At 43.1% G+C, this 27,991-nt stretch overlaps 1 protein-coding gene and 1 pseudogene across 1 annotated transcript; both read left to right on the top strand.

The window, feature by feature from the left end:
• Positions 1 to 80: 80 nt before the first annotated feature.
• GLE1 (GLE1 RNA export mediator) lies at positions 81 to 23,068 on the top strand. Its single transcript, XM_019728736.3, has 16 exons — positions 81 to 262; positions 2,123 to 2,344; positions 7,497 to 7,607; positions 9,439 to 9,587; positions 9,792 to 9,852; positions 10,109 to 10,363; positions 13,291 to 13,522; positions 13,999 to 14,111; positions 14,273 to 14,342; positions 16,881 to 17,023; positions 17,123 to 17,313; positions 17,826 to 17,955; positions 18,850 to 18,954; positions 20,107 to 20,189; positions 21,101 to 21,164; positions 21,888 to 23,068. Exons 1-16 carry the CDS (start codon positions 164 to 166, stop codon positions 21,954 to 21,956), a joined length of 2,097 nt encoding a protein of 698 aa, XP_019584295.3. The 5' UTR covers positions 81 to 163; the 3' UTR covers positions 21,957 to 23,068.
• Positions 3,425 to 6,249, top strand: LOC109445990 (cytochrome c oxidase subunit FA4 pseudogene; annotated as a pseudogene).
• Positions 23,069 to 27,991: the final 4,923 nt, after the last annotated feature.

The following is a 27,991-nucleotide window of genomic DNA, read 5'->3' as shown; positions in this document are numbered from 1 at the left end:
AGGCACAGCGCCGGAAGTGGGGCGTGCAGCCGTGGGGCGGTGTTACTCCGCGCCGCTGCATCCGCGCCCCGGAAGCGGAAGCGAGTACCCGTTTCCAGGTGGCTGATTCGAGGACTTGTTTTGTCACAAGCTGCTGCTCTAGAAACGAGTGGCGGGTCCGATCATGCCGTCGGAGGGTCGCTGCTGGGAGACCCTGGAGGCGCTGCGCAGTTCCGATAAAGGTCGCCTCTGCTACCACCGCGACTGGCTGCTGCGGGGCGAGGTGAGCAGTGGACTCGGAGGGCGCTGTGTCCCTGCATCGGGAACCCGTGCGTTCTTTGTAAACACCCGCATTTGTCTCTTGACTCCTGTGTGTGCCTCACTCTGTCTTAGGGTGTCTGCCCTCTCCGCCGATTCTAGCCATTGGGGGGACTCCCCTTATTTCATAGGTACCCTTTCTGAAGGTTTCATTTCTACCCACAGTCAGAGTTAGGTGCCTCCGCCTATGTTGTCAAAACAACCCTGGCCTCTCAGGGCCAGTTAATGGACTCTGCGTCTCTTGTGCTAGAAGATCCAGATTTAGCAGTAAACAATATGACCTAACCTATTGTTGCCAGTGAAAAGACCAAATTTTTAGATGACACTGGGCGGACCTGGAAAGTCTCATGGGGGCGTGGTCACTGTCACTGGATTTGCAAAGCCCTGTGTCGGACCGTTGGGGCGGATATAGAGATGGTAAAAGGCTTAGCTCATGTTCCCGAGTTGCTGGTGATCTAGCTAACGTCCTGTCTCTCCAGACTTTGATGTGAAACAGTTCTAAAGCGTTTCCCTGCCTTTTATGTCTTTGGCAATTTTAAAGAATACATAGCTTACCTTCTGTAGGATGAGCCCCAGCGTGGGTTTGTGTGGTGTGTACTCGGGTTACGCGTTCTTGGCAGGAACATCACAGAAATGGTGCTGTGTTCGCAGTAACTCACGTCAGGAAGCACAGAGGTGTATATCTCCATTTAAAATTCATAATTTCCCCCTTCTTATCCAATTCGTATTTTGTGGGGAGGTATTCCAAGATTACACTAATATGTATCCTTATTCTCATCAGAAGTCCACCCTTAACATTCATTGATGTTTCTGCCTGAATCCGTCACCTGTGTGATGTAACCAAATGGTGGTGGGTCTTTTTTTTGTTTTCATCCATCATTCCTTCTACATTTGTTAGTTGGCATTCTACCATAAGGGAGAGCTTTCTTTGTCTCCCGTTTCATTAATTATTTACATCAGTACAGGCTCATGGGTTCTTTATTTAATGAGTTGTAATCCGTTATTTGCAACCTTGTGCACGTGTCTTTTCAATTTGTGGGAAGTATATCTTCAGGATAAACTTCTTTCTGGGTCAAAAGGTGCTGAGGCACAGAGAGCGTAGGTAACTTGCCCGAGGTTATACAGATGAGTGAAATGCAGACGTGGAATTCAAACCAAGAAAGGTTGGGTGTAAACTCAGTGCTCTGAATCACGGGTATACTGTGTTCTCCATAAACATGTTAATTTAAACATTTAATACAGAAAATTAGGCCAAGGAGAAGTATGTCGCTCTTTATTACCCAAGCATAACTTCTGGTATATTTCCTTCATGTTGTTTGGTGTAGCATAATTTGTTTTTATTTTATGTAATTGTAGGCATACTGTGTTTATACTCTTGTTTTTTGCACTTCAAATTAAATTTTAAGTATGTTATTACATAAGATTCACAATCAGTATTTTTTAATGGCTAATATTCTACTGTGTATACTCTATTTTACTTCAAACTTCTTCTTGTGTTCTTTTTCTTGTGTTCTTGTTTCAACGGTTTAGATTGCTTTTGCAGATGCTTTAATGACCGTCTTTGTGCATTGTTCCTTTTTCTGTAGTTAGGATTATTTAGTCTGATACTCTAAAAGTATAATAGGGTCATTATCAAGAAACTACTGTACTTTCTCTTCATCTCTGATTGTTAATACAATTACTTTGGGTCTTTGTAATGTATGTGTGTATATATGTAGGTATGCATGCCTTCTTAGATTTTCAGTAAGGCATATAGTGGGTTATCTTTGATTGCTTAGATCAGTTGACATGCCCTTTGAGCTTAACCAACTCTTCTTCTCTCTAGGATGTTTTAGAAGAATGTATGTCTATTCCCAAACTATCTTCTTACTCCGGATGGGTGGTAGACCATGTCCTACCCCATACACAAGAGAACCCGCCTCCCTCTGAGACTTCATCCTCCTCTAGCTCTGCTTCAGCCCTAGACCAACCTTCATTTGTCCCCCCATCTCCCGTCGGAAGCATTGCCTTCTCACCAGCTTCCCCAGCAACACCAGATGGAACCAAGGTAAGGCTTTTAATCAGCTGAAGACAAAAGACAGTGGTGGCTGCGAAGTTGAATAGTTTAACATTGTCACAGGACAGTGACCTTACCCTGGGGAAAATAATGATTGCTGCTTGTTGTAGCTGTTTGTAGGGACAGTGCTAACTATATCACTTTATAAAGCCTGACAGAGAGTAATTCCCCTCCATTCTTAATACCAAGAATAGTAATTAATGTCATGAGCAATTGGATTGTTTTTTTCTCATGAACCTTGCTTATGCTGTTAAAATTTACATACCCTACTTATCATTGGTTCTGTGAGTTTTCATGCTATTTTTGGCTCTGTTTTGTCCCTGCCTTTAATAGTTTGTGTGTACACGGTAGTCCCCCCTTATCCAAGATTTTACTTTCCGCATTTTCAGTTACTTGCGGTCAACTGCAGTCTAAAAATATTAAAGGAAAATTCTATCTTAGTACATGTGCTGCCGAAGCGAGCACAATGGAAAATTCTAGAAATAAACAATTCATACATTTTAAATTGCACACTTTTCTGAGTAGTGTGGTGAACTCTCACATAGCTCCACTCTGTCCCAACCAGGAAGTGAATCATCCCTTTGTCCAGCGTATATATGCTGTACATACTACCTGCCCATTAGTCACTTAGCAGCCAACTCAGTTATCAGATCGACTGTCGCAGAATTGTAGTGCTTGTGTTCAAATGACCCTTATTTTACTTAATAGTGGCCCCAAAGTATAACAGTAGTGATGTTGGCAATTTGGAGATGCTACAGAGAAGCTGGAAAGGGCTTCCTCTAAGTCAAAAGATGAAAGTTCTCGACTTAATAAGGAAATTGAAACAATTGTATGCTGATATTGCTGAGACCTGTGGTAAGAATGAATCTTCTCTCCATGAAATTCTGAAGATGGAAAAAGCACTTTGTGCTCGTTTTGTACTTCAAACTGCAAAAGTTATGGCCATAGTGCTTAATAAGTGTTTAGGTACAATGAAAAAGACATTAAATTTGTGGGTAGAAAACACAAACAGAAAATGTGTTTTGATTGATGGCATCCAGAAAGCATTGAGTCTATATCAAGACAACGGATATGAAGCAAGGGATCCCTTGAAATGAGTGACACCAAGTTATTTACTGCTAGTGAGGGATGGGTACACAGTTGCAGGAATAGATTTGGACTGAAAAATATAAAAATTACTGGAGAGAGAGAGACCACATTTACATGACTTTTATTACAGTATATTGTTATAGTTGTTCTATTTTATTATTAGTTATTGCTAAGCTCTTACTGTTTCTAATTTATAAATTAAACTTTATCATACATGTGTATGTATAGGAAAAAAATAATCTACGTGGGGTTTGGTACTATCATGGTTTCAGGCATCCGCTGAGGGTCTTGGAACGTATCCCCATGGATAAGGGGGACGACTGTATACAGATATTCAGGGACAAGTTCTCTTTTCTCTTCTTTTTTAAACAAAGATGGTAGAATATACTGTTGGATACCTTGTTTGTTTTCTTTTTTTTTTTTTCTTTTTTTTTTTTTTTCCACTTTACAACATACCTTGGAGACCATTCCTTCTCTATCTCTGTATTTATGTATATCTGCTTCATTCTTTTTTTTCCCCCCCTTTCTTCCACCTCCCCCCTCATTTCGGTTCAAGCTGTTGTTTCTCAGTCTAGTTGTGTAGGGCACAGCTCCCTGACCCGTGTTGCTATTATGAGCCTTGTGTCCCCGAACCACCACCCCCACCCCACCCCCAGCACTGGCAGCTCAGCAGCTCAGGCAGCCCAGCTCCAGGGAGAGCTGTTGTTCACAGTCTCAGCTGTAGAGGGTGCAGCTCGCTGGTCCATGTGGGAATCAAACTGGCGACCTGGCGTTAGGGGCACAGTGCTCCAACCACCTGAGCCACCGGGCCGGTCCTGCCTCATTCTTTTTAATATTTTTTCTGAGTTTTATATATTTAATGTTATATTTTATGTTCCTTTGTAAGCTGCGTTAAACCCTTTCTGGATCAAAGTGAGATATAAAAAGTAGTGTTTGGCTTAAAATACAAAGAGTTAATAGAAAAAAAGCCTTCTGATAAACTGTGTTATGGTGCTTTTTCAAGTTTTAGATTTTTATGCCAACAAATTAAGACTAGGCTCTTTCTAGAAAGGTGATTATGTTCCTCATGTTTAGCTTCCCAATGACAAAGTTCTTTGTTCTTTGCCCGTCCGCGGTGAATTTGACCATTCTGGGTACTTGATATAAGTGGAATCATATAATATTTGCCCTTTTGTGTCTGGCTTATTTCACTTAGCACGATGTTCTCAAGGTTCATCCGTGTTGTGGCAAATGTCAGAATTTCCTTCCCTTTTTATTTCCTTCTTTTTTTCCCCCCCAGAATTTCCTTCCTTTTAAGGAAAGCTGAATAACATTCCACTGTATGTGTACACCACATTTTGTTTATCCATCATCCATCACTGGACCCTTGGTTTGCTTCCACCTTTTAACCTTTTGGCTGTTGTGGATAGTGCTGCTATGAACACATGTATTATTTTAAGTACCTGTTTTCAGTTCTTATGGGTACATACCCAGATGTGGAATTGCTGGATCATCTGGTAATTGATGTTTAATTTTTTGAGGCCCTGCCATACTGTTTTCCACACCAGCTGCACCATTTTCCATTCCTACCAGCAGTGTACAAGGCTTCCAGTTTCTCCACAACTCTGCCAACTTGGTTATTTTCTAGATTTGTTTGTTCTAATAGCCATCTTAGTGGGTATGAGATGGTGTCTCACGATGGTTTTGATTTGCGTTTCTCTAATGATTACTGATGGTGAGCATCTTTTCATGTGCTGCCTTCTTTTGAGAAGTGTCTTTGCAAGAGTTATTCACAACAAATATGAACTTGCTATACAGTAAATAGTAGCCCTAAAAAGTAATATAGGATAGGTGATTATTCATATTATAAAAACTGCATGGTTCTATACATACAAAGTTTAGGTTTTAGTTTATATTTAGCACTTCATCTTTAAAAATATTAGTCTTCATCTCTAATAATATTAGTCTTCATCTTTAAAAAAACTATTTCTAGCAATTGAACATCCTAGGCAAAAAAATGAATTTCAGTCTGACTTCACATCTTACATAAATAACTCAAAATGATCACCAACTTAAATGTAAAACAATCAGACTTTTAGGCAGAAACAAAATTAGAACCTTGGGCTAGGTGGAGAATTTTTAGTTTTGGGACCAAAAACACAATCCATAAAAGGCAAAATGGACAAATTGAACCTCATCAAAATGAACAACCCTGTGAAGAAGATGAAAAGACAAGTGACTGACTGGGAGAAAATAGTTGTAAAACTACATATTTCACAAAGGTTTTGTATCTAGAATATATAAAAAACTCTCAGGACTCAAAGGTTAAAAAAACAACAACCTGACCTATCCCTGGGCCTCGTAGTTTTGTTTTTCTGGGCTTGGGGACCCCAGCCCACTGCCACAACCGTGCTGCGCCAAATCATCGGTCAGGCTAAGGAGCATCCAAGCTTGATCCCCCTTTTGTGTTTATTGGAGCTGGAGGCACTGGAGCAGCGCTGTATGTCATGCGCCTGGCATTGTTCAATCCAGATGTCTGTTGGGATAAAAAGAATAACCCAGAACCCTGGAACAAAATGGGTCCCAATCAGTAATACAAGTTCTACTCAGTGAATGTAGATTACAGCAAACTGAAGAAAGAAGGTCCAGACTTCTAAATGAAATGTTTCACTAAAAAGCTGCTTAGAATGAAAGTCTTCCAGAAGCCATCCGTACAATTTTCCACTTAACCAGGAAATATTTCCCCTCCAAACGCACAAAATCATGTTGGTGTGTTAAGTTGGGGTTTACACTGATTAATAAATATCTGAAACTTGAAAAAAAAACAATCTGCTTTTTAACCCTTTAGTTAGAAAATTGGCAAGATATGAACAGACATTTCTCCTAAGACAATATACAGAAGACAAATAAGCACATGAAAATATGTTCAACGTCATTAGCCATTAGGGAAGTGCAAATTAAAACCAGAATGAGACAGTACTACACAAGTATCAGAATGGTTAAAATAAAAAGTAGTGACACCAAATGCTGGCAGTGATGGGGAGAATCTGGATCTCCTACACATTTGGGGTGGGAAGTAGGATGGTACATACAGCCACTTGGGAACACAGCTTGGCAGTGTCTTAAAAACTAAATATGCACTTAACCAGATGACCTAGCAATTACATTCTTGGGCATTTTTCCCCCCAAAATCAAAACTTACCTTCACATAAGAAGAATCTGTACACCAGTGTTCACAGCAGCTGTATTTATAATATCCCCAAATTGGAAACAATTAAATGTCTTTCAACAGATGAATGGTTAAACTGGGGTACAGTTTAGCTCCTGTTTATTAGCGCCTGTAACCAGGAAGATGAGGAGTGCATTTGGAATCGGTTAGATCTAGACCCTCTGTATATCTCTGCTGGACATTATTTCTGACGTGAGCCAGTGACCCTGACACAGGGCTTTGCTTCTCCATCTCTCAGTTCTGCCTGCCTCTTCTTGGTTTCATTTTTCAGATACACTCTATATGGCAAGATGGCTGCTGGTAGCTGTAGACACATGTCTTCTTAGGTTAGCATCCCCAAAAGAAGAGGCCTTCCCAGATAACCCCATCAGAGAAAGCCAAAGGTGGACTCTGGCCTAGTGTGTCTCATAGCCTCATTGCTAAAGTCGGTATTGGCTACAGGGACTAGAGGACTTTTATTGCCAGCTGGTCACAGGCTTACCCCTGAGGCAAGGAGGGAGGAAGAATTGGGGATGTGGGTTGGGGTTGCTCCATCCAAACCAACCTAGCACAAGTGGACCCTTATGAGAAGAAAGGGGGAGAAGTTTGCTGGGCAGATCAAAACAAACAAGAAAGCAGAAAAGCAAAAAAAGAAGAGAAATGCCCCAAATGCAACAAACTTCAATTTATTAAGGAAAACAATTAGAACAAGGTCGATGTCATGAAAAGCATACTTGGTCTAACCTAATTTGTTTTGTTGTTGTTGTTAGATGTTCTTCCTAAGTAGGGATGTGTTTTTTGTCTAGAAGGGAAAACACCAACTGTACTTCCTTAAAAGCTTATTTTTTCCTCCTTCTGTCTGTGCAGGACAGACCTGAGTCCCAGCATGCAGAGCCCATGGTACTTCAGTCCTCCAGGGGGATCAGAGTGGAAGGCTGCATCCGAATGTATGAGCTGGTACACAGAATGAAAGGAACAGTAAGTGACCCATGGAGCACGGCAAGCTTGACCCTCGGGAGCCATATTTGAGTGCAGTTCCTCAGGGTTTCTGAGTGCCCGCTGTATACGCATCATTGTGTCTCACCGGCTAGGAGCTCCCGATTCTTCTGGGGAGATGATATCATGTAGCAGTCAAGGGAAAGCTCTCTGAAGTTAAATCTGGTTTCAAATCCACGCTCTTCCATTTTTCATGTGCTTTGGGAAAATCACTTAGGCTTTCCTGGTTTCCATTTGCTTCTCCAAAATTTGAAGATGATCTGAGGTTGTGAGATAAGGTTATACTGAGAAGATGGACCTTAACAGCTGCTTGGGAAAAGAATAGCACTATTTTAATTAATTTATTTGACTTTATTATTTTTTTATTAGGAAAGCAATGCATGCTTTTGTAAAATTTTTGAAAGAGTACAGGAGTTTATAAAGTAAAAGTCTTCTGGCATCTATCCTCATTCATTTATTTACTGAGCCAACAAATATTTATTGAGCGTTTATGTGCCAGATTCTCTTCTAGGTGTGGATAAAACAGTGGACAGAGTAGACGCAAATCCATGTCCTCATAGAACTTACCTGATGGTGGGGAGAGACCAAAGTAAACAAGAGAAATAAATAAAATATAGTTAGAAGACTGTTATAATCTGAGGGAAAGATAGCAACACTCATTAAAGCATTTACCTTGGCACTGAAGAAAAAAAAGGTGATGGTTGCTTAGACTAGGGTGGTAGCAGTGGAGGTGGAGAGAGAGAGAGAGAGGGAGAGAGAGACCGACCGACCATGCCCTTGGCTTTCCCCAGCTCTGCTCTGTCAATCACCACTCCGCCATGGACTACCTTCCAGAAGAAGTATGTAGAAAGTTGTCCCCTGCATGTGATCTCCCTCATGTGCTCTCTGTTGTTGAATGTTTTTTTCCTTCCCAGCTCTTATTTAAACAGAGTCTCAGGGGAGATGATATATATGCTTGTGTTAAATTTGCCTTCTTGCACTGGAAGCTTTAAAATAATATTTAAAATATAATAACATAATGTCTTAACAAAACATTTTGACATATCTCCATGCCAGTATATATAGTATCTTATCCTCTTTAAAGGTTGCAGCGTACTGTCTAGTATGGCCCACTGTAATATGTTTAATCTTTCCCCGGCTAATTTAAATTATTTCAAGTTTATTGCCACTGTCAGCAGGGCTATAGTGAACATCCTTGTACGTATATCTTTGTACACATATGCAAGTATTTCCTCAGGATACATTCCGAAAGTGGAACTAGAGTCAAAGGCTATATACATAAAATTTGGTAGTTAAAATGTCAAATTGCCCTTAAAAACCATATGCGAGTAGAGTCATGAATAATCAATAAAATACCTGATACCTTTAGGTGTAAAGGAAACGGACTTTCCTAAGTGTAGGTCGGGAGAAGAATCTAGGCAGAGATAATAACATGGGGAAAGGAGTGAGATGAAAATGTGCATAGCATGTTTATGGAATTAGAATAAGGATTTCTGTAGATTATCCCAAAACCCTCATAAGAATATTCAAGATGAAAGGTTAGAAGTACAAGGCTATTGGATAGATGTTGGTAAATACGTGGCCCTTCCTAGCTTATAACCTCATGGGGCAAACTGGAAGAGCTTTCCAGAACAGCTGAATTTAAAGATCAACCCAGAGGAGAGGTGACTGAACAGAGGTTCTGAGAAGCATGCGGGTGATTCCATGCCCTTGAGTATCTCTGATGGGATTAAGACTGATGGGAGTGTATCCCACCCGGCGAAATGACCGAGGCGGTCATGGAGTCCAGAGAGCAGCTGCTGATCCTTTTCAGGAGGGCCTAAGGCAGTGGCAGGAGGAGCAGGAGAAGAAGGTCCGAGCGCTGTCTGAGATGGCATGTGAACAACTGAAGCGGTTTGATGAACGGAAGGAACTGAAGCATCATAAAGAATTCCAGGACTTACAGGAAGTGATGGAGAAGAGGTGAGGCTCCCTGAGTTATGGCTGGGAATGTGGGCCTGGTCAGTCCGTAAGTATCAAAAGAGCCGGAGAGGCTCAGAACCCAGAAAACTGACCCACCGTGGAAAGATGGCCAGTGTATCACCAAGAGTGGGAGGCTTCGGGGAGAGGTGAACCCGTGTCAGGAAGCATCCCTGACTGTCTCCCTGCCATTTATTCCTCTTTCAGTTCCAGAGAAGCCCTGGGGCATCAAGAGAAGCTAAAAGCTGAGCATCGTCACAGAGCCAAGGTCAGAGTCTGGGAGAAGCCGTGGGGGTGTCTCGGTGTCTGGCTGTTACCTGCCAGAAGAGAGGTTCTGGCAGCCAGTCACGGAGGACCTGGCCCATGTCATGCCTCTGTGTGACTGACACTGGGCATTCCTTTTCCTGCTCTGGCCCATCTGTGAAAATATGTAGCCCCCTCCGACCCCTGCCCAGGACTCAGGAATGTAGAAAGAGAGCCCAGGAGCCCCTCAGAGAGGAGTAACTTGACAGCCCTCTCCGTAGATTCTCAACCTGAAGCTGCGGGAGGCAGAGCAACAGCGCCTGAGGCAGGTGGAGCTGGCGCGGCTCCGGAAGGAGGAGGGCCAGGTCCGCCTGCGCGGCCTCTACGCCCTGCAGGAGGAGATGCTGCAGCTCAACCAGCAGCTGGACTCCTCGGACCAGCCCAGAGACCTGCTCAAGGTGGACCTGTCTGCCTTCCGGACCCGGGGCAACCAGCTGTGTGGCCTCATCTCGGGCATCATTCGGGCCACTTCTGAGGTGAGGGGGCGCCCGGGGGGCTCCATCTTCTGTCTTTGAAACGGAGAACCTTAAAGGCAAACTTGAGCTAAATATAATCCTGTTTATTATCTCTCATCACCTCTTTACCTAGATAGAAATAACCACTGTTAACACTGTATTTCTTTTCTGACAGGGTATGTGTGTTAGCCCCATCCCAAACTGGACTCATATAGCTATAGAGTATCCGTAGGTTAAAAAAAAATATTTGTCTCTTCTGATTGTGAAATAATGTTAGTTCGTTCAGTAATATATCCTGCATGCCTGCTGTGCTTATCGTAAAAATGAAAACCTTACAGAAACGTATATTGCTTTTTTCAGTTAACATTGTATTTTGAACACGTAATTACTATGATTATTAAAATATTTAAAAGCTGCAAGTATTGCCTTGACACATGGTAGGTAGTCAATAAATATTTGATGAACCGATGAAATTGGATACGTTCAACATATAACCATACCAAAATTTATTGAAAAAAACATGCTTATTGTTGAAAACGGCAACTGGACTTGGAGCTGAACTGTGCCCTCCACAACTAGATTGAAGGACAATGACTTGGAGCTGATGGGCCCTGGAGAAACACACTGTTCCCCAATATTCCCCAATTAAAAAAATGAGCACCGTGCTCTAACCAACTGAGCTAACCAGCTGCCCGACATTTTTGATGTAAAGAAATTTGGTTTTTCCCCTCATTTAATCCAGCTAAAAGTTATTTGATGATTGGTGGTGTGAGATTATTTTTTTAAATATTCTTACTATTTTACCACCATGTTTCTCTCCTGATTTATAAATACCTCGTCATACTAAATACTATCCTGGGAGCTCTTTCTCAATATGCTTTCCTGTTTCCTTGATACGTGTTTTTATTCTTATACTAGGATCATCTTATTTTAATTGATGTAGCTTTATAATACATTTTAATATCTAAAAGAGAAAACTTATGAATTTCCTGTAGAAAACAACTTTTTTTCTCTTCCACTATCTGGGATGAGATGGATTAAAATGAGAGGCCTCGTTGATTTAACAGGCAAAATGATGGAACATGTGTATAGTGCAGACCACAGGAAATGATGCTGAGCTTCTTCTGCATTCATTTTATTTTATAATTCTAATTGTCAAATTCTGACAAAATAGCACACTAACGTGCGTGTCAGAGTGACTTATATGGAATCTCATTTATGAGCAGAGCTCTAAATAAAAGATAAGGAACTCAAATTTATCAATGTCTCAAAAGAGTAATGCACTATAACCAAAGAGGTATTATTCTAAGGATAATGTAAAGCTGGTTCAATTATTACGAAATCTATTCATGAAACTCATTTCACTAATAAGGGAGCAAAATTATGTTATCAGATGTAAAAATATATGCTAAAATTTGACATCCTTTCCTGATTTAAAAAATAACTTACAGTAAACTAAGAATAAAAATGCATTCCTCATTAACTTGGTAAAGAGTATGCATCCATCTAAGACTACATTTCAGATATGCCATTGAAGTTGGGAAAGAAAGAAAAAATATACCACATTGTCACTGTTCTTCAATATTGTTATAGCCAATACAAGGCAATAAAAACAAAATCAATATTTAAGTGAAGAAATGTAATGTTATTTGATGACAATATGATTGTCTACATTGAAACCCAAGAGTAAAAAGCTGGAAACTGTTAGATTTTTTAATGAGACTAGTTATGTGGTCAAAATTAGAAATTTTCTGGTAAAAGAGTTAAAAATATGTTGGAATATAAAATACCTAGCCTCATAGAAAATACCTATACTAGCCTGAAATGGATGTGCTTTACATACAGAAAAGTGTAAAGCTTTATTGAATTTATAAAATGTGGCTTGAATAAACAGAAGGATTTACCGTGTTCCTGAAGCCTCATTAAAGGAGGCTGTCAAATTTGCCCTAATCAATACATTTAGTGAAATTCTAATAAAGGATTATGTTGGACTGTTTCAAAAAGATACCTAGTGTTCGGGGGCGTGCATTATCAAATATAAAATCGTTTTCTAACACTTCAGTTAAAGCAGGTTCTTCTTGCCTAGGCAGAGATAGGAAGGTTAGTGGAACAGAATAGCAAGCCCAGAAAGCGACAAGGTTTTTTGTAGGTAATTAATATAAAGTTGTCATTTCAAATCAGTGGTGTAAAGATGGATTATAAAAGTAAAGATTAAATTTGTACCATTCTTTCATCTTATTGATTTCATGTTTCTTGAATGTTTAAATGTAAAAATGAAAAGAGACAAACAGGAAGAAGCCATATTCAGTGGTGGAAAAATTGGTGAATATTTGAATTATATAAAGGTATGGATTCCGTGTAGGCAGAGCAACAAAAACAGAAGTCATAGTGGAAAGGTCAGTAGTTATGAGTGCATAAAAGTGAGAGACAGGTGACAAGTTGGGAAACATATTTGTAACATATACAGCAGACCAAAATTTAACGTCCTTAATACAGAGAGAGCTTTTGCAATTTGTGGGGAAAAAATAAGTAAATCACTCTTTTTACCACCATTACACTAATGGAAAAATGAGCAAAGGACAGGATTAAGCAGCTTGTAAAAGCACAAATATAATTTTCTAATAGATTTTAAAATAAATTCAAAGTCACCATTAATATGTGGAATGCAAGTTAAAACACAGTATCATTTTTATTTAGAGTATTGTCACAGGCTTTTAAAAAATTATCTAGCCAGTGTTGGTCAGTAGATGTGATGGTAAATTGGTATTACCTTTAAAAGGTGGTAACTTGGTATCACCTTTAAGAGAACGGCAAAGTGTAGGCGTCATCATGTTGATGACTGGTACTCCTTTGGTGCAAGAATTCCGATTCTGGAAATGTGAGGTATGATTCAGCCTGCAGGGTGCCTGGGGCATAACCACTAAGCCCTGCCTCTGTCACCCTGACAGAACGGCTTTCCCTCGGCAGAGGACCACGCTGCAGCTGAGAGAGCGCTGCAGGAAATGCGGGACCTCCTGGTGAACTTACAGCAGGAGATCGCCAGGGCCTCTGAAGACAAGAGGAGGCAGGATGAAGAGGAGGCCCAGGCCAAGCGACAGGAGTCACAGATGCAGCAGGGCCCAGAGGTCCACAAAGAGTCCCCCGCGCCCAGCCAGGTCCCAGGAGGGAAACAGAAGGAAGGTAAGTTTCCGTGTGGGTACGATCCTTTAACTTGGTGTAAGTTTCAGAGTGAAAAGAACAAGAGTGTGTTCTGAATATTATGTTCAGCAACAGGACAATTTGCCAGAACTTTTGCCTATGCAAAAGTCAGTACTTTTACGGAATTACATTTAGTTTTGGTTGACATGGAGCCTGACTTCAGATTCCAACACTTTCCATGAGGACTTCATATATAAGAATCAATATAGCATAATGGCTGGGAATGCCAGCTTTGGAGCCAGATCAGTGGGAATCTAGCTTTTCTGCTTCCTAGCAATGTGACTCCGTTAAATTACTTATCCTTTCCCTGTTTGTTTCCTTGTCTATAAAACGAAGATAATAACAGTATTTCCTTCATGGGGTTATTGTAACAGTAAAAACACTTAACACACACAGGAGGTGATTGGAACCATACCTGACTCATACCACGTTCAGTAAACACAGCTGTTTCTCCTCAGACCTCCAGGTGAAGGTGCAGGACAGTACAATGCAGTGGTACCAGCAGCTGCAGGAGGCCTCCCACCAGTGCGTGCTGGCCTGTGAGGGACTGACCAGCAGCAAAGACAGTCAGGTAGGAAGGGGTGTAAGCTGGGAATTGCCTGGGTCCGATGGTGCTCTGAACAGCCTCGCTTTGCAAAGCAATGCAGCTAGCGGGTCACATTCCCTAATCCTAATGGCAGCTACTCGGCTTCTCAGAGCACTGTCTGCCTTCTTGCTGTTCTCTTGTGGCAGGCCAAAAAGATAAAGATGGACCTTCAGAAGGCAGCCACCATTCCCGTGAGCCAGATCTCTACCATTGCAGGTTAGTCGGAGGAGCTTAGAACATGGCCCTTCACTTCATTTTATCATCTTTTTAAGAGTCCAGATCTACTTGTCTGTAAGGTTCCTATAAATAGTATGTTCGAACAAGTGTTGACAGGCGGCTCAGGTGTGTGTAAGTCATATGCATCCTATTTTACTCTTGTTTCCTCTTCTGCACATAGAAGGTAATCGTTATGTTTGTTGACTCATTTTTTTTAAGATAAGCTATATATTAATAGTAAATTGTTTAGGATGGCTCTTACCTAAAATTCACAGTTACTGCGGGAGACATCACTAAGGGAACCTAGGATGTGACTTGTATTTGCTTTTGTTCTACATTCGCTCTTTCAGACTCAACAGCCTGCCTTTTCTCCCCAGAGACCGAGATTTAGAGAATAGGAGCCAGACGGGAAAGACCCTTCTTCCTCTTCTCTAGAAACAGAGGTTCATTTTTTATAGAGCTCTAGATGTGGGAGCCTCCAAATTACAGATGGCTGCCAGGTGGCTGGGAAGCTGCTCTGACATAGGGGGTCCCAGTTCCCCCCGTTAACTTGCTGCCTAAAAAGCACAGGAAAGTTGCAGTTTCTGCCTTTGAGAGGCTATATGATAGAACTTACATAGCACTTTGCTGCCTGAAATTCTTTCTGGAATAGGGCAAGGTATAAATAAATAAATACGTAGCACTTTCTGGAATTTAAAGTGCCATTTCCTTTGATAGCAACAGCAGCAGTGGGGAGCGGTGACTTGACAGCCATCCCGCCCTCCTCAGGCTTAGCCTCAGTCTATACTCCTCAGTTGACCGGAGATAACCTTGCCTCCGCCTTCATCAGGAAATCGAGACCACGTCAGGTGTGAGGTCCTCCGATGTCTGCCCCTTCCACCTGTACACAGCTGTATTTACCTCTTAGTCTCCTGTTTCAAAGGATGAGGTGTCCTGGCCCATGGTTACCCTTCTGCCTCCGCCTTTGTTCCCATCTCCTCCCATCTCCTTCAAAATGTTGCCTCATCATTTATTGCCTTTCTCTCCTGTCTTCTGCAAAATTACTCCCTTTTATAGGTTCCTTTCCCTCTAAACATGTTTGAGTCACTCACATCCTAAAATATGTTTCCTTTGATTCTACATCTTGTAAGGATTTTCTGGTCTTCCTTGTATTTCCGTTTGGTGCCGTTGATCCTTTCTTCTGAAACTCGGCTCCTTTGGCTTCTATGGAGCATTAATTTCCAGGTTCTCCTCCTACCTCTCTTTCTCTTTTGTGGGCTCCTCCGTCTCCCACCGCGACCTCAACTGTAGGTGTTTCCTCGGGATTTGCTCTCACCCCTCACTTCTCATTTTTCATACCCCCATGGCTTCAAATATTAGCTAAGTGCTGATGGCTCCCAACTCTATCTCTGGTTCATTCCTCAGATTCTGCAGGTCCAGCTACCTGAGGGACACCTCTGCCTAGATGGCTCTCAGATACTCAAGTTTAATGTGTTCAGACCTGAATGCGCCATCTTCCTTATGCTTTTTATCCGGTCTGCACTAAGTAATCATAGCGCCATTGTCTACTCCGTCACCTTCGCTGGAAACCTGGGACTCCTCCCCATGACTGCCTCCTCTGTTTCATTCTCCACATCTAATTAGGATAACATTACTTAGAGTAACGAGGAACTTGGCAGGGTATTTCTAAGCTGGAGACACTGTATGAATTTAAATTTTGATAGAAAGTAATGGAAACTAATTCAGATCTTCTTACACACACACACACACACACACACACACACACACACACACACAAGCCTTTGTCCCAAAGACACACATTTCACAGAACGTAATGGCAGGAATGGCATTAGGTGTCTAGAGCTAGAAACTTTAGGACCCTTTTCTCTCTCATCTTGTCTTCCCTCTGTACATCTCCATTCTTAGTTTATAGGCTGTTGTTCTTTGGTCCATGTGGCAATTGCAAGGTCCTACTGCTCACAAGTGTAGGAGTTGCAGGGCCAGCCACTCCAAGGAAGTGACTCCATCAGTTGGCTGATGGACTCAGATTGCCCTAATCTACCTGTAGCCAATGTGGGGGGTGCGGCACACAGAAGCTTCCATACACATATAGCTTCCGGGAACCCACTTCTGTGTCTCTGAGGATGGAGGAAGGCAGGCCTCAGAAAGCGGGGGGACCATTGTGAGCTGCGGAGATCCTCCAGGAGGTTTTTCCTAGACGTGCCAATGACTCCGTTAGGGACATCATGGGATCTGTAACAAGTCAACACTTATTTCCATACTGTTCATCCTTCTGTTTGACGTGTCAATTTCAGAATCAGTTCATTCCCAACTAAGGAATTCCTTTGAAATAGTACCGTGTTCTCACGTACTTTTTGCATCCTTCACAGCATGTATTTGATTGTCGTTTACTTCTCTGCATCAGTAATTTGGTCTTAGACTCTGAACTTCCAGAGGGCCGCACAGCTGGCTATATGGAGAGTCCTTCTGTATTTATGACAATGGTGAAACTAGATTGATCTGCACTTGTGTCTTCTAAGTTCTCTCTCTCGTGCCCAGGCTCAAAGCTGAAGGAGATCTTTGACAAGATCCACAGCCTGCTCTCTGGAAAACCTGTTCAATCTGGTGGACGCTCTGTATCCGTCACACTGAACCCACACGGCCTGGACTTCGTCCAGTACAAACTGGCGGAGAAATTTGTGGTGAGAAAATCGGTTGCCAGAGGTGTGGGAAGAGGCTGGCGCACAACCATTCAGCCTTTCTCGAGGAGTGTTCACCTGCCCCCATCTCTGTATTCCCAGAAACAAGGAGAGGAGGAAGTGGCCTCTCATCATGAAGCAGCGTTCCCCATCGCAGTGGTGGCGTCTGGGATCTGGGAGCTGCACCCGAGAGTGGGGGACCTCATTCTTGCACATCTGCACAAGAAGTGTCCGTACTCCGTTCCGTTCTACCCGGCTTTCAAGGAGGGCATGGCTTTGGAAGACTATCAGAGGTGAAGTCGGTTTTCTCCTTCCTGGCCCTGGGCCGATTCATGAAATAGGACTAGAATTTGTATTCCTCCTTCTCACAGCTTTTCTGTGAATGTTCTATCAGACTTGAATGTTCTATGCAAACTGGACAGCTGTTGGAATTTGGACTTAGGTGCCAATGATCAATAGAGTTTAGTGGAAAGAATACTGGATCTAGAATCCAGGGGTCTTGGAATTTTCTCCGTGCTTTGTCATTTAGTAGCTTCGCACTATTGGGTAATCGTGTCACCTCTTTGAGCATCATCTTCCTTATTCATGAATGATACGTATGACCTGTGAGTTTACCTCGCAGGGCTTATATGGTACACACATTTGATAATGGATATCAGTGTTCTCAACCAAGTATTGTACACATGTAATAATATGTAATGATGTATTAATACTGAGATGTTGTTCTTTCTCGCTGTGAAAAGTAATCTCGGATTTGTCACCCTCACTTTGGCCTTGTCCCACTGAAGTGTTTCTTCCCACATAGGATGCTGGGCTACCAGGTGAAGGATTCCAAGGTGGAGCAGCAGGACAACTTCCTAAAACGCATGTCTGGCATGATCCGCCTCTACGCTGCCATCATCCAGCTCCGGTGGCCCTATGGAAAGCAGCAAGAGGTAGTAGCAAAGGCTGCCTGCCAGCGGTGCGAGGTCGGGCCCTAATGGCATTCTGTCTGCAGGAAGCAGTGCCCTTCTTTCAGAGAGGGCATCTAGTGGCATGATGAGTTAAAGTATGCTGCTGCTTCACAGGTAGCCTTAGAGAAGCTGGTGGTGATTATTAGGAAGCTTCTGGCTCATCAGAACCATTTGTTCAGTGACCGACGCAGCTGAGGCTTTAAGGAACTGTGTTTATAAAAGAGTCTATCAGATGACGGTCTGTTGTAAGTCAGTCATTGAAGTTAGCAGACTTTAATAGAAGAGCAAGAATTTGTCATATTAGACCTAGTTGGTTGCCTTAGAGGCCATCTAGGTCACATACCTTACTCACAGATGGACAGATGGAGGCTTAGCAAGCTGTAGTGATACACACTTGACAATGACAGGACCACGGCTGGGGTCCAGGGCTTTGACCTGCCAGGCCAATTCTTTTCTCAAGAGATACAGATTAGCGAAATGAGAAGTTCACGAACTTGGAGACCTAAAGAGAAAGGAATCTGTTGAGTGAATCCAGGAAGTTTTTATTGTGCACCTGCTGTGTCCCAGGTTCTGTGCTGAGGTACCCAGACGATAAATAACAGTCTATTAGGGTAACTGTTGGCCAATAGAATCCCCGAAATTGAAGCTGACAGGTGTATATTGTAGGGATCCTGGAAAGAATGTGTAGGTCCCACTGTGTTGGAGCATTTAAACACAGAATTTGCCTGGCTTGTATTGTTTACGCCCTGCGGCATGTGCTTAGGGTATGTGAACTGGGGGTTCACATCCACTTGGTAATGGCTAGATGACAACATTGGGAGTTTAGATCTCTGAATAAAATGAGATCAAATCATGACCAAGTCTCTCTCCTCCCAGATTCATCCTCATGGCTTAAATCACGGCTGGCGCTGGTTGGCACAGATATTAAACATGGAGCCCTTGTCAGATGTGACAGCCACCCTCCTCTTTGACTTTTTGGAGGTATGTAATGCAGATGTGCCACGAGAGAGCCAGTGGTTGAAGCAGCCTTGGGCCACTGCCTGACACGAGTGGGGAAGCGACAGAATTAGAAGTGTTGGGAAACAGCATTAGGGTCCATTATCAGATTCTCTCTTGAGCCCTAAGACAAAGCTAGCTTTGGATTTCTCTTCCCACTTTACTTTTCCTTCTCTGTGTGGATGTCTGTCTTCTCATTGTAAAGAACAAAAAAGTGGACATCCTAGCACAAGTGAAAAGGAGAACTTGTTTTAGGGAGAGAGAAGTGACCCCCAGGACCAAAGGGAGGAGTACAGTTGAATCTCCTGAGGGCCTGGAACCAGGAACTGGGATGTCACCAGGCACCGAGAGTCTCTCTCTGGGGACACATGGTCTTTCCTATATGCTCTTCCTGAAAGTTGCCCCTTTCTTGCTCTGTAGGCCAACTACCTCTAGTTCTCTGTGCACGGTGGAGAAGATAAATGCCCGCTCTGGGCTATGTCCCTCAGCCTCAGTGTGGTCACCCAGTGTAGGGGCACTGTTGTCCCACCATTGCAGTTCCTAATTCCCAGGATAGAAAATATGATTAACCAGCGTGGGTCAGGTATCACCCTCGTCCAGAAGGCTCTTACAGTCCTCTCTGCCTATAAGGGACCATCACTATAGGGTAGGGCTAAGGGCTTCTGGGAAAAGGACACACTTCTTAAAGAAAAAAGGCACATGCCATAGCAAATCTGGGGCCATTTGGCCTATAATGCCAATAGTTTCTGGACACCTGACAACTCCTGAAGTCACAGGACATGAACAGTGATCCTGAATCACTGAGAACCCAAGTGGCATTCTGAATACTCGCTAACTAAGGTTGAGAGGTGTGCCAGACCTTCTAAAAGGCTTCCACTCAGTAGAATCAAAGAAGAGTTCATTAAGTTTGGTTCACATTTTCTGAAGCACCTGGCTACCTGGCAGGCTGGTTAAATACAGAACAGCACTTCGGAAGAAAGTTGGATTTTTCTATTCATTGCCTTGGGTGCTCACTAAGTGGCATTGTGACTGAAATTCTTGATAGGCGTGCAAGGCAGAGAACTGCTGGTGCTGCTGGATGTCTTGTACGTGCGAATATCCACTCTCTGCTCTGACCATGCCTGCCTTTCCCTCTAGGTGTGTGGGAATGCCCTCATGAAGCAGTATCAGGCCCAGTTCTGGAAGATGATACTTCTCATCAGAGAGGACTACTTCCCCAGGTACTCGACCTGTTGAGCAGACCCCAGGGATTCGGTGGGTAAAACTCATGACATCAGATACCCCTGGGTGCAGTTACGAGCTGTTTGTGACTCGGTTAAAAACACCTGTATTGGGGCGCGGTTGGCTCAGTTGGTTAGAGCGCAGTGCTCATAGCACCAAGGTCGCCGGTTCAATTCCCACATGTGCCAGTGAGCTGCGCCCCCCCACAACTAGATTGAAAACAAGGGCTTGACTTGGAGCCGATGGGTCCTGGGAAAACACACTGTTTCCCAATATTCCCCAATTAAAAAAAAAATTTAAAAACCAACAAACAAAAACACTTGTATTAAGTGTAACGTCTTCTACTCCCGTGCTTCTCCTCTTTGATATTTGAATAAACACTTTTGAACTCTAATAAGAGGCTCTCTTAAATACTGTTAGCTAAATGAAAAAGACAAGTTAGGTAGATGTTGGATTTAGATACCTGACAGTTTTTTAAACTCTATTCTTTTGCAAACTTCCCCAGATAATCTGGGGTGGTAATTACCTGGAGTTACGAATTAAACCAAGGAGTGAAACCCCCTCGATAAATCAGTTGGAGAAACTGACTTATCAACCAGTTTACTTGACACTGTGTGGCATTCATTTTTACGTACCCTTCTTATCCCTCTCAACTCACTGGCATTTCAAGTGGGGGAATAGGCCTTGGCAACCCCCATCCCACTTGATCACAAAGACCCCAGAAAGGAAGAGTGCTCTCTTTTCCTTTACTCCCTTGTTTGAAAAGAAGGCTGGAACCTTTGGAGAGCGACGGCATCCTTAGTCTAGAAGGCATCTCTGTGAGTCATCTGATCTACTTCCCTCAGATCAACAGTGTACCTAACTCCTTTCCAAAAGATGCAAATCACAGGTGTGACTTTTCTCCCTATAGGATCGAAGCCATCACGAGCTCAGGACAGATGGGTTCCTTCATACGCCTCAAGCAGTTTTTGGAGGTAAGATGCCCTGAGACCAACACGTCCCAAACTGTAGTTGGCCTCACGTGCACCTGTGTCTGGATCTCCAGATTCTCTGACTGCAGTCTCTTCCTCTGGATTTTTCTAAACCCTACCTTTTGGGCCATAATTCCCCTTTAACCTTAAGGGCTACCACATTTCCTTCCTACGTGTCATTGTCCTTACACCTGTGGGGAAGCTACCCTAAGAGATGAGTAAAACCTCTGTAATGGCTCTTGTCTCACCAGTGCATTTTGGGCAAGTTGGCCAAGGTGCCTTTCTCAGTCTCAGGTCTGGGGAACTGTTCTCCATGAGCACAGACTGCACTGTCAGCCAGACTCCTCTCGTGTTTCCCAGTGCTGAAATTTTTACGAGGTTCGTTTTGACAAATAACTCAGAACTCTGTGGTATGTCAGCCAAGACCGCCCACTGACTTCCAATTTCTGGTAGCCCAGTTGGAAAAATAACCAGAGTGAAAGATGAGGCCAGGTTGTGGGAGACGAGAGTAGGACAGGCGTGAAAATAGCCTAGCTCTCGTCCTCTGCTGCAGGCCTGCACAAGCACAAGTCTTACCCACAACTGTTAGTCTCACTCACTTTGTCCTTTGCTGACCCTTGTTCCGTGGAACTTGAACTTGCTGGTCCTCAAAGTTCCTTCCCACTGTTGTGTTAGAAGCAATGTTATCAGAAAATCATTCTGTTTTCTTCATCTTTCCTTGACCAGAAATGTTTGCAGCGCAAGGAGATTCCTGTCCCCAAGGGTTTTCTGACTGCCTCCTTCTGGCGTTCCTGATGTCACTGCATCGCCGACCGTCACCATTTTGCTGCAGAGGGACAATAATAAACAACTGAATGCAGCTGGACTTCGGAGGGTCATGTCCAGATTTAGAAATCTACCAATATGTATTTTTATACATCTGCACCTTGTGACTAGGAAAGGAGATTTTCATGGGTCACAAAATCTAGGTGGTCTGATGACTTCTTAAGGGGTCCACCTGACAGAGTAAATGGATTTGGCCTTTCTCACTTTTGCAAAAATTATAAGGAAAGGTGTTTAGCCCTCGATCCCATTTTTTGTTTCGTCTCTAGTAACTTTCAGAAAGTAGGTAACACCTTAAGCATTTCACTCTGAGCTGAAGTGAGCCCACCACTCTGACTCCACGCCTCCGACCCCCACCCCCTTGCTGCCGTGTTCCCAGAAAGAGCAAACATGCATAAGGTCCCTTTTAAAGTGTCATTTAATAGTTGAGGCGAATCTTTACACGTACATCTGGGATATATAGTCGCTTTGCCTTTCTCAGCTAGTGAAATAATTAGAAATTCAGAGGAAGTGCCTGATGTAGATGTGGACGTAGTTCTAAATAGCATCAGGGCTAGCTGAGAGTCTGGGATTGGGACTGTTCCCACGTGTTACAGGGAACCAAGAAGCACTGTTTGTCCTCTTCATTTGGGATTCGGTCCTTGCATGACTAGGGATGTGTGAACCAGGGCAGGCGCCTTCCTTCGTTTTCCAGGTTGACTTAGGAAGGGCTGACCACAATATACGTGAGTGGAGCATCCATACGCAGGGGTTAATAAAAATGTCAGGGAGGACCTGGAATTGCTGTGTGTTGCTATTCTTGTTCTGACTAATGAATCATGATGGATTTGCCAGACTAAAGCCACTACAAAAACCCAAAGCTTGGCTTTTTAGATAAGAGTCGAGATCTGTTGATGGAAAGATTCATTGTCTTAGACTGCCTAGGCAGCGGCCATGGGTCTCTTCCTCTTTACTAAATGTCGTGTGTGAGATGTGCTTCTGGGCGGTGGTGATCCCCTGATACTCTTGGCTTGAAGTGACCTATTCTATGAATTACTGACGATGGTGCCAAAAAATAAGTAATAAAGCTCGATTTCTAAAAACCCGTCGCTGGTATCAAATGCTTCAGTCTGATCAGTTTCCTGTACCTTGAACCATGTCAGTCATTAGGGGCAAGGTGGTGCCCAAGCCCGAGTAGAGCGTGGTATATACATTTTTTCCTTTTTTGTCTTCTTGACCTTCACCTTGGGAAATTTGCTTTTCTCCTGTTGTTCCTCTTTTAGAATTATGTACCAGTAACTGACCCTGTTTCATCAGAAATGGGAAAGTAAGTACAGTCTTTTTAATGTGGACACAATGGAATGACTACTGGGAAAGGAGTCAGGAGACTTGGGCTCAACTCACTTTTAGGTTTTATGGCCTTGGGTAGGTCATTCACCCTCTCTGCGACTCAGGGTCCCCACCTGCAAAACACAAGAATTGAACTAGTCAGTAGATCAGCAGTTTTCAAACTGTTCTGTAGCAGAGTCTCAGGGTAGAGCATGTCCCAGTGGGCGGGGCCTGCAGTGAGGGGAGCCCCCAGGGCCAGTTGCCCTTTGCACTTCTGCTCTTTCCCTGTATTTTACAAACGGAATCATTTTCTAACTAGACCCGGAGCAGGTTGGGAAGCACTGACTTCCCAGTGTTGAGTGTTTGGGGCTCAGCCCTATGGAGTCAGCATATGGAGGTTTTTGTGCAGATTTTCAAAAGGCATCCCTTTCTTCAAGAGCGTACTGCCATCTGCTGGAAGTTGTCCTATTCACAACTGTGAAAACCTGAGACTAGGAGGTGAAGGTGCCTGCTAAGAGTTACGTAGCTCACGTTTTGCACAACCCCTTAGTGGGCCGTCGTGGAGCTCTGGGTCCCTCTCTTACAGGCTTTCTGCGCTGTAAACATTGGGGTTCCATACAAGGTTATAAATGGAAGCGTTCCTCTGCCGAAAACGAAACGTGAAAAAATCACTGGCCAAGGTGATCCCCAAGGTCCCTGCCACTTGGGATTTGTACCCCTCCACAGAAAATACTTCTTCCACAGTTGAATATTCTGTCTCTAGATGTGTTGAACAGTCTTGCGCATGTCGTTCAATGCTTGGTATTCCTGATGAGTTTTGATGGTAGACCAAGAAAGGACAGCCCTGGGGAGGCCAGGTTTTTGATACTCTTGGATGGTGCCACCTTCAGAGATAATGCTTGCTAGCCGACAGATGCAACTCCTAATATGTATGTCTTAGCATCAGATTCCTTAGAGTAGAGCACGAAGGACCGCCTTCCATTTTTAAATTCAAGTACTCGCTTGCTTGCTTCCTTTCAGGCTTGACCTCATTTCTCAGGCCGAGTGCCCATATTTTTGTCATATCACTGCCCTACATCATTGTAAAGCAAATTTGATGATGAATTGAAAAGTCCAATAGGAAACCCTATACATCCCTTGAATAGAAAAGTATAGTTGTTCTGGGATTTCCACCCAGGTGCTGGGAGCTTCCCCTTACTTCTCAAGCTCCCTATGAGGATAGCAGTGACATAATTAGGTTTAGATGTCTTCTATCTCGGTGCCAGGACAAACAAAAGAGCCACAGAGCCTCACACAGGTGCCTTATCAGGCCTGGAAATTCATTCCCTTAGGTCTGTTCTACCTATTGAATTTGTGATACTGATTTCCTGTGGACCTGCAGAAAGCAGATGGGAGCTGTGGTCTTCCAGCTCTGTGGTGAATTTACAAAAAACACCCATTATAAAGGAACTTATCCTCTAGTTTACAGCCAGGCTCCATTGAAAAAAAAAAATACCAGTTTATACAGATGATGTATTCAAGGAACAATTTTCTTTTGGGTCCTTCAGGATATTTACACTAAGTGTGTTATGTGATCCTGGATTGGAAACGGGACCAAAAAAAAGATATATTTGTGTGTTTGTCTTATAAAGGACATTGGGACTATGACAAAACTTGAATCAAGTCTGTATGTTGCATAATTGTATTAGTCAACATTAATCTCCTTACTTTGATTATTGTACTGTGGTTATAAAAATGAATGTCCTTCTTCAGAAATACACATGAAATACTCGGGGGTAAGTGGGCATGATGTCTGCAACTTATTCTCACATGATTCAAGGGGGGAAAATGCATATACACACATTTGTGTATTTGTGTCTGTGTACATATGTAAGTATATACATATGAATACATGGAATAATAAAGCAAATGTGGTCAAATGTTAATAAATTGGGGAAGCTGGGTGTAGGGTCTATGGGATGTCATTTTATTCCTGTAACTTTTCTGTAAATCTGAAATTATTTCAAAATTACACGAGAATCCTCTCCCCCCACAAAACAAATGAAAAGCCATGCTTACAGTTTAATGATGTGACAAAATAAATCTCTAGGACGTACAATCCTGAGAATAGCACCATGGTGGTGACGAAGGGTTACCTTGAAGCCGTCACCCTGTAGAAGGTGGAGAGTTGACTAAACAGGTTTTGCAAGATGCTTCCTACTAAAAGGGAAACAGGTGACTTGGAGAGTAGAATTCTAATTCAATGGAGAATGTGATTTATGGACTTGGAAGGCTTGATAGTTTGAGCTAAAAGTTGTGGGAGCTCAGAAGACAGATCCATTTCATTTAGGGCAGCTTTTCCCAGAGAGTTTTTCTGCTGGATTCTAAAAAAGAGTTCAGCCGTCAAAGAAGTTTGGGAATTCTGTCCTATATTAAAGGTCAACGAGGGGAAGTAATAGATAAACTAAGAATGGCAGAGCGTTGGTCATTGTTGAAGGTGGGGATGGGTATATGGAGGTTCATTTTGCCGTTTTGTTTACTAGGTTTATCTTTGAAACCTTCCATCTTAAAATGTTTCACTTCTAAAGAAAAGAAAAAAGGACTTTTTCTTGCAGGACTCTGGCACACTTCACTATGCTGCTTTGAATTTTTCACCTCTGAGAGTTTGCAGTGTTTCTCCCGAACTGAACGTGGAACTCCTACTTCCAGCACTTCTCTTGGGCCTAGCATTTCTGGGAATACATTTTTTGAAATGCTTTACTTGGAGGTTAGGGTCATCAAGAAAGTATCAGCATGGTGGGTGAGGGGAGGAATTTACCTCTTTGCTGTCACCCGCGTTCCTTTTAAGCAAGCCAGTCTGTCAAAGCATGTTCCCAGCAGCTAGCAGGTCTCTTTATTGTGGCCCCTGATTTCAGAAGCACTCCCTGTGTTTTGCTTTGTTTTTAAATTGTGGTAAAATATACATTAACACAAATTGACCATTTTCACCATTTGTAAGTGTACAGCCAAGTGGCATTAAGTATACTCATATCGTGTAACCATCCCTACCATCCATCCATCTCCAGAACTTTTTCATCTTCCCAAACTGAAACTCTGTCTCCATTAAACACTAACTTCCCCTTCCCCTCAGCCCCAGACCTCCCTGGCAACCCCCAATCTACCTTCTGTCTGTGAATTTGACTACTCTAGGGACCTCATGTAAATGGAACCTACAAAATTGGTCGTTTTTTGTCTGGTTTATTTCATTTGACAGAATATCTTCAGGGTTTTTCCAGTCACTGTTCTGAAGCTCTGTGCTGTTCCTTGTCAGCTCTGACAGTGCAGAATGTCATCTGGTATGAGTTGGGAGGAAAAATAGTGAAAGTGCTGGTGCTTGCTTGTTAACTTTGCTGTGTGTGTGTGAGAGAGAGAGAGAGAGGGAGAGAGAGAGAGAGAGAGAGAGAGACTGACTCCCAGCGAGAGTGAGCAAGCAACTTTCCGTGGCTGGACATGTAAACATCATTACAGTTAGTATATTTCCCAATGGTTGACCTCTTGAACAACTTGAAAAGGTATTGGCACTACTTAGATGCCTAAGCTTTGGGTGCACATCAAACCTTCAGAGAACAGGTGGAATAGAAAAAGGAGCTCAGAATTCAGTCTTGCCCACATGCTTTTCAGGAGACCTGGAAAGTTGTGACTGAAAACAAGTTGATTGGTTATTATTTTGATGGTTTTCTTTCTTTTTTCTGAATGAGTGTCTCTCAGAAAACAAAGAGGGCGATTATGAGCTCTGTCATCTCCCTCTCTCCACACCTAGCTGAGTGTTAGGCATATGGTGAAATTGGTGGGAGGTGAGGCAGGCAAACAATAGAACATGAGAAGAACAGTTTTTTAAATGTCTCATTTCCAGTGCCAAATGCTGAATGGGGTGGGTGAGTGAGTGGGAGGTGGAGAGGTCTGGAATACTGTTTTTGGTCTTGTCTCAGATCAAAGAATCAAGGAATATGATTTTTGTTGCTGTATCAATACAGAAGCTCTCTCTAAGATCTCCAATCTGTTTTGCATCAAGCACATGCAGCAAAACCCCCATTTCGCTATGAGGCCAGAGTGATTTCAAAGAAAAAGCCTCCCTTTCTGTATCTCCTGCCCACAGCCTAGAGACTGTTCTTTGCTGGAGCAGGACTTGAAAATTTTGGACAGTTGATTGTGTTAGCCATTTTGTACCCAGAGCTGAGTATTTGATTTAACATCTTGCTGCTACCTTCTAGAGAAGAGGCCGTGGACGCCATCAGCTGTGCACAGCCTGGACAAGAGTTACTGGCCTTATTTTCTCTCTACACAGAAAATTGCAGGAAATACCTCTTAGCTCCTACGTTTTTCCTCCAGACTCTGTAAAGCTGCTTCTGGGGTGTTTTCTTTCCTCTCCACTCCGGATGGAATGAGGGAGGGGGGTGGGTTTCCTTATTATCATGGCTACAGCCTGGGTGGCTTAGAACCCAAATTGCAGATCCCAGGCACAAGGGAAGAAGCCAGACTGCAGAGGACCAGGGAGCTCAGGGCTGGGCCTGGGCCTGGGCCAAAGTTCTGGTGCAGTGCCTAGTGCCTTTATATTTATTTAAAGAGGAGGGCTGCTTGGTAACCGGGAGGCTGACGCCTTCCTGAGCTGCAGAGCTCCCGGTCTGCCTGACTGCACAGGAACGATCTGGGTGTTACTACCAATGGCTGCGGCCCAGCTGTCA

The sequence above is a fragment of the Rhinolophus sinicus genome, chromosome 16, assembly GCF_057876585.1.
Source record: "Rhinolophus sinicus isolate RSI-liver-muscle chromosome 16, RSI-T2T, whole genome shotgun sequence".
NCBI lineage: Eukaryota > Metazoa > Chordata > Mammalia > Chiroptera > Rhinolophidae > Rhinolophus > Rhinolophus sinicus.
The sequence above is the reverse complement of the archived record's forward strand: the minus strand, read 5'-3'. Positions and strand labels throughout refer to the sequence as shown.

Excerpts from the sequence above, each read along its gene's own strand:
- GLE1 (XM_019728736.3), top strand. The coding sequence starts at position 164 with ATGCCGTCGGAGGGTCGCTGCTGGGAGACCCTGGAGGCGCTGCGCAGT. Across the intron at positions 7,608-9,438 it reads TACACAGAATGAAAGGAACA|GAGGGCCTAAGGCAGTGGCA; the intron begins GTAAGTGACCCA and ends GATCCTTTTCAG. Across the intron at positions 14,343-16,880 it reads CCAGATCTCTACCATTGCAG|GCTCAAAGCTGAAGGAGATC; the intron begins GTTAGTCGGAGG and ends TCTCGTGCCCAG.